Source organism: Ochotona curzoniae, unplaced genomic scaffold, assembly GCF_017591425.1.
Source record: "Ochotona curzoniae isolate NIBS_2020 unplaced genomic scaffold, NIBS_Ocur_1.0 contig_1, whole genome shotgun sequence".
In the NCBI taxonomy this organism is placed as follows: Eukaryota; Metazoa; Chordata; class Mammalia; order Lagomorpha; family Ochotonidae; genus Ochotona; species Ochotona curzoniae.
In genome coordinates, this window is record NW_024464918.1 from 22,838,475 (window position 1) to 22,853,063 (window position 14,589).

Consider the following 14,589-nt stretch of genomic DNA (forward strand, 5'->3'; position numbering starts at 1 on the left):
ATGGCCTTCTGTTTGGACTTCTGTCCAGCCCAACACAAGCATGCACACCTCTTGTGTGTGTTCAGAGCACAGCAGTGGTTAAGAGAATGGCCCGAGAGACATCATGATGGAGAGCCAGGCCCGGTTTTGCTGGACTTTGGGTGTGTCTTTACCTCCATCCACCTCAGTAAAATGGAACTGTTAATAGTATTTACCTTATAGGGGCTGGGGTTTTAGAATTAAATGAGGTAAGGCTAATAAAGCCCTTGGTATAATGCCTGGTACATATTAAATGCTTAGTTAGCAGTCATTCTTTGCATCAATGGTTCAATAATTTTCTGTTGAATGAACAGGCTTTGATTTGCCTAATCGATCCATTATGTTGGACGTCTGAATTGTTTCTGACTTTTGTGTATATTTACATTATTCTGAGAAATGGCTAAGTTTTTGCACATTTATAATTTTTTTCCTTAGGATAGAAACTGTAAGGTGTTAATTCCTGATGTATTTTTTTTAATTTGAAAGACATTTTTTAGTAAATGTTTTTAAGTCACACTGTAATTTTATTTTTGAGCAGTAGAATCCATCACTAGGCAAAAGCCATGCAGTACTGCTAAACCAGGAAACCCTTGCCTGGTCCTAACAAATCAAAACCATCTTACACAAATAGCCTGAATTCAAGTCTGTAACCACTGAATGAAAAAGTACAAGAGGATGTTTTTCTCTCATATCTGGACTCTCCTTTTCTTCCATGGCATTAAAATCTTAACTAGACAAGTGGAAGGTCTATCAGAGAAATCAGACTGAACAACTTTGTTTTGCATTTAGTCAAATCAAGGACAAGAATAAGTAAAGTTTGGACAGTACAAAGAACACTTTCTTGAGAGTAGGCATGACCTCACGTTCCTTACATTGTCAGGTCTAGGAGCCTTCTAGGAGCAATCACTCCCAAGTCTACCATGATCATCCCACAACCCGCCTTGAAGGGATCAGACAAGGGCATCAGAGTTCCTCTGATGGATGCGGGAAAGCTTCCTGACCAAGGTAGGCTTTTCAGAGACATTCAGCACTGTGGCAGAATGTCATTGGATGGAAGACGCTCGGGGACTGACTTGAGCTTGGGTTAGTATGGGAAAATGAGAGGGTGGAGTAGAAGATACATCAGTGAGTTACATGTTGCTATTGATCTGCTGGTGAAGACTGGGTTCTCAAAAACAAAGCACCCTGACTTACACATCTTTAAAAATTTTTCCATAAGGGAAATATTTCCCACTAGGAAGGATTTCAGATTTGATGCTACTAGCATCACTTACCTTAAGGTAGAGCTGGAAAGAGATGTGCACAATTGGCAAAGTCAATTCTAAACTGCAGGTACAACCCCCCTTATGTGCTTTCCTAAGTGTCTGTATTTGAATAATTGAGAGAACATCATTTCACTCGATAAAATGAGTCGATAGTCTAGAGTCTAGTGCGGATAAAACACTTTGGAGGCAAGTTTTTTTTTTTTCTGTGTGCCTTTCAAAATTAATTTATTATTCCATGATACAGTTCCATAGGTTCCAGGATTTCACTTTTGGTGACCAATGGTCCTGCACACCCAGAATGTGAAAACCCAGTGGAGACTATCCTGATTCTTTTATCTGGACAGGTCTTTCTGGTTTATGAAAAGATTTTTTTGTAAGATGGTAAAATTTCATGCATCCAGTCTCTGGTTGCTCCATACATCAGATCACCAGGTGGTAAAACTTGGGTCTGAGGCCACTAGTCCCCAGGGAGGAGATCTCCATGCAGCCCCGTGAAGAAGGTGAACCTGCCTCAAAGTGAGGCCTGGTTCTGGCCAAGCCTGGACTAAGTGCTTTCTGTACATTGTTCCCTAAAGGGCCACCCAACAGCACTTTGAATTGTCCACTATTGTTCTCCTCTAGTTTGCCAGTACAGAGACTCCAAGATGGTCAATGACTTGCCAAAGGTCACAAAATTTATAAATGTTGGAGCCCTGTCACAAATCGTGATAATCTGACACCTGAAGTCTATGTTAGAATCTCCAGACTGGTTTAGGTCAGAGGTTTTAATAAAATGACAGGTATTTCACATGCTACTTCAACAGAATGTATAAAAACGCTCCAGTATAGAAAACTCTAACGTGTTTGGAGGGGTGGTGAACCTAAGGAAATAGGTCCATAACATTTCCATAACATGAATGTGCTATCCTGCTGAATTGGATGACTTGAGAAGGCTGTATTTTTGTAACCGACCCTTTCTGTATAAAATTTAAGCCTGAATTAGATCATCCTTTTAGAATGTCCTTTTGTAGCCTGTGGTCCCCCTCTTATGTAATTGCAAAATAAGCACTAAGTGTCATGGTAGCAGAGGCTAACCATGCGTTTAATGTGCTGATGTTGAATCTCTAGTTGTAGCTTGGTTTCTGACTGGTAGTTTCTTCAGTATTTGTTGCATGTTGATGATGGTGTAGAAAACACTCAACACAAAGTAATCACGACTGTCTTTCCAGCATCTCATCTCTGTAATAACTGTGAGGTTCAATATTGTTATTTGTCCTAATTTGTAGCTAAGAATACCAAGATTTAGGGAGAATGTATACATGCTCAGGTTATCACATTAGTCTAGTACATGAATAACTTATAGAATATCACCTTGTGCAATATCAGAGCCATAGCATTTAACATTTTAAACTTGTTCATTGGGGAGCAGAGTGGGGGCACTGTGTGGCTCAGTGGTAAAGATTCTACTTGACGACCTAGTGCAATGGCTTAAGGTCCTCGCCTTGTATGTGCTGGGATCCCATATAGTTGCTGGTTCTAAGCCTGGTGGCCCCGCTTCCCATCCATCTCCATGCTTGTGGCCTGGGAAAGGAGTCGAGGACAGGCCAAAGCTTTGGGACCCTGCGCACACATGGGAAACCTGGAGGAGCTCCTGGCTCCTAGCTTCGGATTGGCTCAGCTCCAGCCATTGCAGTCACTTGGGGAGTGAATCATCTGATGGAGGATCTTCTTCCTTGTCTCTCTCCTCCTATCTGTATATCTGCCTTTCCAGTAGAAATAAATAAGTCTTTAAAAAAAAAAAAGATTCTACTTGAGTACCAGCATCATGTACCTAGTTTGAGTCCCAGGTTCTCTACTTCTGATCATAGCCTGGAAGGAGCCAAGTGTGGCAGAGCTTGATTTGGTGTGAAACTCTTGGCTTTGACCCTCCCAGGCATGGTTGTTGCAAACATTTGGGGAGCAGAGTAGTGTGTGGAAGCTATTTCTTGCTCTCCTCCTACTCCATCCTTCAATTAAAAGTCAAAATAACTTTTTGGTTTTTGTTGTATTCTTAAGTAAGCTCATGCTACTAATATCAGATGGTAATTTTTAAGTTATATGAAGGAAGATGCTTTGTTTTGCCTAGGGGCTCTGAAACCCTTATACTTTGCACCAAGAACCATTCTTGGCAAATATTAAATAGCATATTTTTGTTGTATATACATATAGGAATAAATAGGAACAGTTAGTAGGAAAAAGGGTTCTAAGCTAAAAAAATTTCAAGCACACAACAGCTGTTTTGGTGGAAATCTTAATAAAAGCAGAGCTATAAAACCTAAATATCACTGAACAAATGCAGTGATTTATTCATTCTTTCAAGCAATATGTATCTTCATCCAACAGGTATAATAATGCATCTACTAAGTGCCGGACACTCAGTATGGAAATGGTTGATAAGGTTATGCGATGTGGTATGTCATGAAGAAGAGGAAAACGGTAGAGGCGACATGATCATAGGCAAGAGACTAGTGTATGGAAGAGGAATGTGCCACGCAGAAATGCTGGAAACCTCTAGCAGAAACAGGATAATGCTAGGGGAACAGAAAGCAGGCTCTTGAGTTCTGAGCAGTGGTTTACACAACCCTCTTATAACCACAGTAGTGCATACCAGTCTTCACCTGTCATTGTAATTCACAGATGTCTACGACTTTACCATCAGCTGAGAATAAAATGAAATCCATTGGAAGAGAAACTTCCTCCCCCCGCCCCCCAAAAAAGTGATATTAAGGAACTATTCTATTCTCTTCTCCCAGAAATATACTTTACCTTCCTGAAATGGAGTTTAGTGCCACTTTCCACCTGCTAGGTTCCATTCTTCAAGGAAATGGAATAGCAATTCCCAACCTCAGTTAAGAGCTTGTTTTCCTTTTTTCTAAATTTTTTTGAACTTCAGATACTTTGTAAATTGTGTTAGCCGAAGCATTGTATGTATATAATTAACTCACAGGTCCCTCTGGGCTCGTCTTGCTAAACTCGTGGAGCTTAACTGAGCAAGACATGTGCTGATGTCTCCCTACAGTGACGCCTGTTGAAATGAGTACCTTTTACAAGAAGAAACTGACAAGATCTGTTTTCCAGATTGGCTTTCTAGAGCTTTGGTTTGACTTTTATTAACAAATCGGCTTTCTGGCGGCTTTAGTTATTTCATTGTATGATTTTGGTTGTTTAACAATAAGTTTTATTGTTTGAAATGCATGAATTTACAGTTTGGGGAAACATGGATGGGGAAGGAAATTTTTCTTCCAGTTATTGTTGGAAGACAGGTGTGTCTCTCTCTCTCCCTCCCCCCCTTTCCCTTCCTCTCCCCTCCCCTCCCCTCCCCTCCTCCCCTCTCCCCTCCCCTCCCCTCCATCTCTCTCCCTCCCTTCCTCCTTCCCCTCACTAACTGGGTCCTTGGCATTCCCTCCAGGTAGCAGAGCCTCTTCTGGGTATTCGGCTTGCTTTTGTTTTTGTGAGCTTTCCATGTTGGAGGGAATGGAACGTGTTCAAGATGTAACAGAGGGACCGCAGCAGTTAAGAAAGAAAGAAAGAAAGAAAGAAAGAGAGAGAGAGAGAGAGAGAGAGAGAGAGAAGGAGGGAGGGAGGGAGGAAGGGAGGGAGGGAGGAAAGAAAGAAAGAAAGAAAGAAAGAAAGAAAGAAAGAAAGAAAGAAAGAAAGAAAGAAAGAAAGAAAGAAAGGAAGGAAGGAAGGAAGGAAGGAAGGAAGGAAGGAAGGAAGGAAGGAAGGAAGGAAGGAAGGAAGGAAGGAAGGGAAAGAAAAAGGAAGAAAGAAAGAAAGATAGTTGAGGACAGTAGCCTTTTCAGACTATGTTGAACAGATGTGCAACTCAGTCCTGTTCTTCCCTCTATGCAGACAGGTGTTTCTGAACACCAGCCTCTTGCAATTCTCCCCCCATTTTGTTCCTAGCCCAGAGGACTTGGACCAGGCTATGGTAGCTCAGCCTTCTACTCTTGCATCAATTTCTGAGACTGGAAGCCTCAGGCCTCAGTCTTTAACTTGCTCGGCAGATCGCATGTACTGCAGAGGAATGAGCAAAGGAACCAGGATGCAAACTACCCTGTCTCCAAAGCAACCTACTTCTTGCTGTTTCAAACTCCAGGTGCCCTGAGACAGACATTGAGCTCAAGGGCTCTGGGTGGCAGCACAGGCGCTGCCCTGGGCATTGTCGAAGAAGCCCAACAAGGGAAATTGGTTGAGAAGAGCACTTCTGTGCTCTCAGCGTGAACCTGCAAGCTCGCTGTTTGCCAGTCAGGTGCTGGTTGGCGGCTGCTTGCGCCTCACTGCAGCAGAGAGCAGCCGCAGCCTCAGCCTGGGCCACCGCCACTGCTAGGGAAGAGTCCCTGGGCTGCTGACGCGGTTGGGAGGAGCCTCGCCTTTAATGCACCAGCCGCCTCCAGCCTCCTGCAGCAGCGGTGGCAGCAGCAGCAGCAGCAGTAGCTGCGAGTGCGCGTGTGTGGGTGTGAGGGTGAGTGCGCTGGCCACAGCGCCCTACCCAGCTCCCTGCCGACGTCTCCAGCCCCCCGCCCACTGGGGCTGCGCTCCCGTGGGACCTGCACCCTCATCCCAGCCAAGCAAGCCCGAATCCCGCCCCTGTCATCTCGCCACTGCAGCTCGAGTCCGGAAAGGCACCATTTTGTCGCGGCTGCCTGTTCTCCCAAGGGGAGGAGGGATTTAAAAAAAAATTTTTTTTTCCTCTCATTTTGGAGCGGCTGCCAAGGAGGGGAACCTGTTGGGCTTCTCCCCATCCCCGCTTGTGAGCACCTTCCGGGCGGGCAGAAGGGCGAACTGACGGGACCAGACCCCCTCGGGGCCGGCACATCTTGGCACCCGGAGGCAGCAGAGGCAGGCGCAGCAGCATCCTCGCTGGGAATTGGAGCTGGAGTGAGCGCACCACGCGGGAGGAGCCGCCGCAGCCTCGGAGCACCCGAGTGGAGGAGGTGACAGCTCCACTGCCGGGTTTTTATTTTTTTTTTTTTCTCTCCGCCTCTCCGTCTCCTCCTCAGGCTTGGACCATGGTGCAGTCCCACTGGCTCCCCTGCCCCCCTCTCCTGTGAGACTGGCTGCGGGGAGGGATCATGGATACTTGTCTGCCGGCTTCTGGTCCCCACGCAAGTAAGCCTGCTGTCAATGGAGGAGGACATTGATACCCGCAAAATCAACAACAGTTTCCTGCGAGACCACAGCTATGCGACCGAAGGTAAAGCCAGCCCCGCCACATTCCGCCACTGGCGCCGGGCACAAGTTGCGGGTCGCGGGATTCCACCGGCTGCTGGGCATGCAGTGGCCCGGACTGCTCCTCGCCCCGGGGCTGTGACAGGGGCTGGGCTCACAGGGGTTCCGCTGTTGGTGTGCCCAGCACCCATTCGGGCACCTTAAGGTGGGCCCAGCGTTCAGCAGCAGGTGGACCCAGCAACGCCCCCCCCCCACGCCCCTTCCTTACCCCAGCTCAGGGAGTTAAAATGGCCTTCGGGGATCAGGCTTTTCAGGGTGGGGCTCCCTACCTAATGATGCCACTGAAGGCTGATGGACCCTCTTCTAAGATGCTTGCCTGGGTCTTGTGGGGTGGAAAAGCAAACGGAAGGGAGGGGACCCAGAAGGGACTTTGGTGTACCCCTCCCTGAACGAAAGGATGTTGCGTCCCTTGGTGGTTTCTGGCAGGGCATGGTTTCATTTCCTGCCCATTCATCCCTCTGGCCGGCCGGGTTACCTGCTCAGACAATCAAAACCCTCCAAAGGCCCTTTGCAAAAGGGCATGCCGCGTCTCCCCTCGAAGTGCATTCACCAGAAATCAAGGTGCCTGGGGAAAATAGTGTTCCGGCAGCGAGCGAATGAGGCTAACACGTGGGGAGAGCAGCGCGATCCGTGGGGCCTTTAAAAATCACCATTATGAATTCTGCAGCAGTAGTTTCTGCTGAATCAACAACCAGCAGAGAGCAAAAGGGTTCAGCAGGCTGAGCTTTGCCAAGAGGTGAAATTCTCTCTCTCTCTCTCTCTCTCTTTCTCTCTCTCTCTCAGCTTGTTCTGACATCAGCCCAAGTGCTGTGCAGGCTACAAGGACAAGCCAGCAGGTGGAATCTTTCTTCCTTTTGTGTGTGAATAGAGAGTGGAGCCAGGGTTGTTTTTTCTTTCAAAGGCCTAAACTTTTGCATTTTTGCTTTCATTTTCTGCCCATGGGTTGGGTCTTCTGCTACTCATCCCAGGTATCTCCTTGTCACATTGTAACATCCGTGTGAGATCATGTGTGTGAAAATGCTTTAGGAAAATGTTGTGGGACATGTCAAGAATATTGATATTATTTTTGGATGCTCGATTTCGTGTCATATGTAAGCACATCAAAAGACAACTGGAGAAATGTGGGAAGGAGGGAAAAGACCACATGCTCTGAAAGAACTGAAAATACACAATTTGGGCACAAATGGCATCTTCTATAAACATCCCTGGAAGTTTTCGATGAAAGAGTGCTATTGAAAATGTAGTCTGTCTCCATCGTCCTTGTTGGAGAGCATCAAGTCCCATGTATCCAAGACATTGGGTTAAGCAGAGATGAAGGCTTGGAGAGGATTTGAAGATGTGTAACCCCACCCCACCCCAGCACCATGCTTTAACCGATTCTTATATTTGCACGATGACAATGTGTTTGTAAATTATTCTTCCTCTGTCTTTTGTCACTGACTCACTGACTATGTAGTATGCGATGACTGTAAGTAAGAGAAGATGATCTTAGGTCTACTGGCTTTGCAAGGAGCATTTCTTTCTGTTTGTGTCCACAAAAAGAAAAAGTGGGGGAAAAAGAGGGCTCTCAGTGTTTTCTGCTTCGGTATCTTATTGCAGGCAAAGGAAACTTACTAGCTGAGATGGCCAATTTAAGGTTAAGTGAATAGGAATATCCTTTTGTAGAATAAGAAAAGCAAGTGACAGTGACATTCCTTGCTGCATTCAGGGTCCTGGATACCACCTTTGCTCCTGTCTTTTGGCATTTTTGTAAATTTTGATTCTGGATGGAATGTCCGGCTCATCAAGTTGTTGAGGAGGAGTGAGTGTATAGCAGTGAGTTTTCTAAACGTGTGGTGTGTGAGAATCTCTTTGATCTCAGGGAAGTTATTGGAAAGAATAAAAAGAAAAGGAAAACTTCGATGAAATAAATACCAGAATTTGGGTAGGGCAAAAAGCTCCCTCCGGTCTTGATCTGGTGTTTTTAGGGAGTGTTCATGTAATCATGCTGACCAAGAGGGAAGGAGCCCCTCTTCTGATGGACGCACCTTAGGGGGTACTAGTACACCTTGGAAGAACCCCAGCTCCCAATAGTCTTTGTTACCATTCTCTTCACAGGGGGCTTGTTCTCCAAAGTTCTCTCCCCCCTGATTGAGTTAACCCTCCTTACTGGAGAGTTAGCCTCAGTTACTTCCTGTCACAGATCCTGCTCTTTTGTCGTCTTTCATATTTCTGTATTTTCCTCCTGCGGGCTCAGACATTGCAGGATTTTTGTTTTGTTTTCATCCCAAATCTCCTCCACATTTACCTGTGAATTTTGCTTCCCTTTGCTGAGATGCTTTCACACTGCAATAGTCTATTTAAAGCCAGAAGATTTCTGCTGTGTAGTTAGTGTGAAGGACTCTAAGCTCAATTTGCATTGTAAGTGGTAGCTGCAGGCAAGTTCATCCAGCTAAGAGCAGTGCAGACGCTGCTAAAGGACACTTTTTACCTAAGCTTTGTGTGCAGGGGCGCTCTCTAGAAAGAACACATGATGTACACTCATTAAAGACATTTTCAGCGACTCCTTGGAAATTATGAACATTAAACCTACTGCGCTCTCTTTCCTTTTCCTGTCATGATTCCCTTTTCAAAGTTAATGTTTTGGGGTGTGTTCTCTTCCAAGCACTGTTCTGAGCTCTTCCTGTGTAATGTTTTACTATCTTCAAATCCTGCTAAGTGGATTGCTGTCATTTTCATTTTCAAATGCACTTAAGGCTCTTGGATGTAACTAGTCTGGTCTTCATGTTCAAGATTCTGTCTGAAATTCCTGTTCTATCCCATTTTACCTGCTTCTCTCAGGAGAATGATCACCATGGTTTTAGCTTTGAGTTGTTTCCTGCTGTAGTAAAATTCTTTGCAGGAATAATTTTAGAGAGCATGGAGTTAAGTATGAGGAAAGGCACCGGAGGGGGTTGGATTGACTATAAAAATAAAGTCAGCACAAAAAGTTTGATTGGCATTTCCGGATATGGAATTCCAGGTTTTCTAACTCTCTCTGATCTAAATTTGGGCCTCTTCCTGTATTTTTAGGTTTCTGTTAGTGCCAACTGAAATTGTATCTCCATTACAGCAGTCTGTGAGTTTTCTAGATTAATCTTTCTTAGTTTCAAATGAGGCCACAGACAGACTGTGCAGTATGGGTAGAGTGTTAAAAAAAAAACTGCTCAGCTTCCCTAGCTGTAAAATGGGAACAGCAGTAGCACATGCGCCTTTCAGCTGGTATTATTGTTTCAGATGTGTTTTAGTGGTATGCCTCTTCTTCCTTGGATTGTGTGTTGATTTGGAGTCATCTTGAAGGGAGGGGGGGAAGGGCTGTTGAAGAGAGAGGCCATGGTCTTCTCTTGGTTTATCCACTAACAGTCAATCTTGTCATTTAGTTATTTTCAGAATTACTGTATGGTTCTATTCTGGCAGCCAGTAAGTTCCATCTTCTCCCAGGGCTTTAGAAAATTTGTCTTCTTTGTGCTTATTAAAGGAAGAAACATTCCACTACTCTGGATAGCTCCTTTTAGCTATTGACCCAGTCTTTAACATACACTAGTTGACTCTTGGTGGAGGTCACACAGCACGTTCCAGTTCCGATGTGGGCTTTATCCTCATGGAGCATACAATCAAGTGGGGGAGATAGATGTGAAACAAACACTTGTGCAAATAAGTATGTAGTTACCAACTGTGATTTATAAGTGATGTTCAGAACAGACACAGATATCATGACACCAGATGTCGGAAAAGTGGAGTGAATTAAAAAAAAAAAAGATCTTTCCATTTAAAAGATACAGTAATAAAGAGTGAGAGGCAAAGAGGCTTCCATCTGATGGCTCAACCTGTAATAGCCAGGTTTAAACCAAGTCAATGTCAGGAAACTGGAACTCCACATGGGTCGGTCTCCCTTGTGAGTGGCTGGGCATCAACTGTTGAAACCCTTGTCTGCTGCTTTCCAGGAAGCTGGATCAGAAGATGCACTTTGTATAAGGGATGAGAGCTTCCCAAGTGGCAGCTTTACTTACTGTGCTGTAATGCCTACCTCAGAGGATATAATTAGATTGAGGAATTAGAGGTAGCCTTTCTGAGACCACTTAAACTGAAAGCTAAAAGATGTGTTCAGAATTAGCAAGAGGGGCTGATGTTGTGGAACAAAAGGTTAATCTACCGCCTGTGATGCTGGTATCCCATATGAGAGTTTGACTGAGTCCTTAGAATGGGAAAATTTGTGGGGCCAGCATTGTGGCCTAGTGGGTAAAGCCAACTGCCTGTGATGACTGTGACACCACTTATGGGTATTAGTTTGAATTCTGGGTTCTCCACATCTGAACCAGCCCCCAAGTAATGAATTTGCGAGAGTAACAGAAGCTGGTCCAAGTGCTAGCCTTCTGCCATACATGTTTGAGATTGGGATGGAAGCTCAGCTTCCGACTTTGGTGTGGTCTGCTTGTTGTGACCATTTAGGGAGCAAATGATTGAGTGAAAAATCTCCCTCTCTCTGTTTGTCTCTGTATTTCTGTCTCTTTCTCCCTGTAACTTTGCATTTCAAGTAAATAAATCTTCAAAAGAACAAAATCAACAAGAGCTAGAGTCATGTTAGGTAGAAGAACAATAGGTTAGGAAGTTCTGAGATATGAAATAATCTGAAAGAGTCAAGGAATGGAAAGATAATTGTAACAGTAGTATAGGGAACAAGTGAATGTGAGCATGAAATTGAAGTTCTTATTTCATTTTCAGACACACAGAAAATGAGAAATACTAATGCTAGGATATAAGGCTGGACAAATGATATAAATATGATAAAGCAATTGTAAAATATTAAATGCAAAATCTAGGTCATAGATCTATGGAAATTCACTGTAATTGCTTTTTTCTGTTTGAAAATTCTCATGAAAATGCTGGGAAAAAAAAAGATTGGAGAGGAATTCAAGGAGCAGATCACATTGAACCCTGTTGTCCAAAGGAATTTGGAGCATATCCAAAGACAGATAGAAAGCCATGAAAGGATTTTAATCAGGGGAGAAATCTGACCAAGCTTTTTTTCCCCCCTCTAAATCTCAGTCTGTCTGTTTTGTAGGGGAAGGTCAGAGGACCTTATCACTTAAGTAGAAGTGAAAGCTGGGAAATGACTAGAAGGTTCCAGTTGTACACTAAGATGGTAGAGAGATGGAGAGAAATAGATGGCTTTGAAATACATTACACGGAAAGAATGCCCTGGACTTACTTGTTCTGAGTTATTTGGTACAGATGCGAAAGGGTATCAAGGAAAATTTCCAAATGTTTAACCTGAAAATGAATGCATACTAGGGACTTGCCACAGAAATAGGAAACAGACTGCTGAAATCAAGTGGTTTGAGATGCATGTGAGACATCTAGTGTCACAGTGACAATCTCAGGTGAGACATGGATATCTGGATCTGACACTCCAAAGAATGGCCAGGACATGGAGGAATAAATCTAGGCTAGCACCAACATAACAAAGATGTGTAAAATCATCAGAAGTGTAGTCCAGGGGCAGGATGTGACGCAGCGGACGAAAAATTACAAGCGAACGGGTGTTGGCTTAGTATAAAGAAATAACAGAAAAAATGCCTCATAACTGGGGCTTTGGCAAGCCTCATTAACCATACGCTAACTTATATAAATACTATTATAAGCCATTTTGCAGGTGGGGATAAGATAAGAAGATTCCAGTGTCAGGTAAGTTCAGTTTAGAGAATCCCCTTACTTGAGATCTGGCTGATTTGGGAGCCAAAAGAACAAAAGTGAAGAAGTGAAGGTCCTGACCCACTCCCCCAGTCCATATAAGTTCAAGAAAGAAGCTGTGATGACTAAAGCAGGAAAAGTACGTGAAAATGGCTTTTGATCTGCTGCAAAGGCATTAGAAAAAAATCAAAGAAAGTGGTATCATAGGATAGAGAGCTGCCTCTAGTACCTTAACTTGTTTTGGTATTTGTATGCAAATGTCAGAAATGAATGGTGTTTCCAATGCATATGGATGAATGAGCTCTGTGCTGTTTTCAGAAAAACCTGAAATGGAAGGTGTGAGGAAGCTGCCTTCCTCTGCTGTAAATGACTTTTCTGGGGATGGGAAATGTTCTGCCGCTAAACATAATAACTGGCGTGCATTGAAAATCACTAGCAGGTATTCATTATTAGCATCCAGGTCCCTAGGGGCAATCTCAAGTGCTGGTCAGAAAGATACCGATGAACCTAGGGTGAATAATATTAGGCTGTTCCTGTCAAAATATTGGTAGGGATCCATGAAAAGTGCACAACCTTTGATTGACAATCCTAGACTCTGGCATTTGAATTTAAGAACTAAGGGTCGCGTTTAGTCATGAAGCTGAGAAGAGAACTGAAGTATCAGGAGGACTGTGTGCTGGGCATTTTCCTAGACGCTTTTTACCTGTTTACTCATTTAATCTTCAGCCACTCTGAGAAAATGGTTACATTTATCCCACATTTCAGAATAAGAAAATCTTGCATTGGGAGAACCAAATAAGTATGTGAAACATCACAAACAAGAATGGCTTTAGAATTAGCATAACACACTGCAGCTCCTGGCTGCCTGCACTATGTGTCAGGGCTTTTTGGAGGAGGACACAGGTGCATTTTACCTTGGATACAGCCCCCCTTGATGCCCATTCACTGTTGCTGATCCATGGGACCCACCTGTCCCCAGTGCAGCACTGCACATCTTTGGGTCTTCCCTACAATCCCACATGGAGGTAGCCTGAATTCCCAATTTCTGAACTTTTAACCAATTTACTCCTGCAGATATACTCGGCTTTATAATGCAAAAAGGAAGAAAATATTTGTGGATTTGAGCAGTGCAGATGTAGAGCTAGCTGGGTTCCATTTTTGTTTTGTTTTGCTTTGTTTTTATTTTTGTTTTCAGTCTTCTCCATGTTGTTTACTCCCAGCCCAGAGCATTTAACAATGCAGTTCCCACACTGAACTGAGATGATCCCACTGGGCCCTCTGGGTTGCCATTCTCTAGGGTATCCCTTCTGGTTGCCTGGACCACAGCAAAGAGCATGGCATATAACAGCTCTGGGATGGCTAATGTCCTTTTGCACATAAATGTGGAGCTTTATGAAGCCCTGCTCTGGTGGAGTGGCCCTTCAGCCTACACCCCCATGCACAGCTTGCAAAAATGAATTCACCTTTACCCAACTTGTCATCTTTAGTACCAAATTTCTGTCTGTTGTCTTTCAAGTAAAACTCTAGAATCAAGCTCAGCGACAGTCCTGATGTAACTATCCCACTGAAAACTCAGGTTCTTTTTATGAAGTTTCTTTTATGCAAAACTTGCATGCTTATGCTCCAGGTTTACTATGGAAAGTTAGAATTGATGACAGGATACACATTTGTGAAGTACATGGAAAATGTGTATTCATTGGTTTGGTTTCTTTGGAGGAAGTTCATTGTAGCTGATGGGAAAGGATGTGTGTTTATAGAAGTCAGTCTGAATTCAGTGCTTTAACAGAAAACAGCTTGGGTTTGCAGCAAGTGTAAAGGGATAATAATAACAAAGGAATCCTTGTAAGTTGCAAAAGATGCATAGAGGTAAAGGTTTCCATGGATATATATTTTTTAAAAGATTTATTTTTATTATTTTTTTATTGGAAAGGCGGAATACAGAGAGGAGAGACAGAGAGGAAGATCTTCCGTCCGATGATTCACTCCCCAAGTGAGCCTCTTCCGGGTCTCCCACACGGGTGCAGGGTCCCAAAGCCTTGGGCCGTCCTTGACTGCTTTCCCGGGCCACAGACAGGGAGCTGGAAGGGAAGCGGGGCTGCTGGGATTAGAACCGGCACCCAAATGGGATCCCAGGCGTGCAAGGCGAGGACCTTAACCACTGCGCTACCGTGCCGGGCCCATGGATATATTTTTAATCTGAGGAAGTTGGATCAACCAGGTGAAGTGTGCCAGAGCAGATGAGAAAGGATGCTTTTCAGGTGCATTGAGCTCTATACTGAGTATATTAGTCTGCTCAGGCTGTGTAACAAAATATTGTGGCTTAAACAATGCACATCTTATTTTTTCC

At 44.0% G+C, this 14,589-nt stretch overlaps 1 protein-coding gene across 3 annotated transcripts in view; it reads left to right on the forward strand.

Annotated features, from left to right (window-relative positions):
- The window catches only part of PPP2R2B (protein phosphatase 2 regulatory subunit Bbeta), a 391,000-nt gene that overhangs the window by 141,383 nt on the left and 235,028 nt on the right, over positions 1–14,589 (forward strand). The window contains exon 2 of one of the 3 annotated variants that reach the window (XM_040997993.1): positions 6,305–6,498. The exons of the other annotated variants lie outside the window; for them this stretch is intronic. Coding sequence (XP_040853927.1) covers positions 6,305–6,498 — 194 coding nt within the window. The remainder of the gene's footprint in view (positions 1–6,304; positions 6,499–14,589) is intronic. 3 annotated transcript variants of the gene reach the window in all.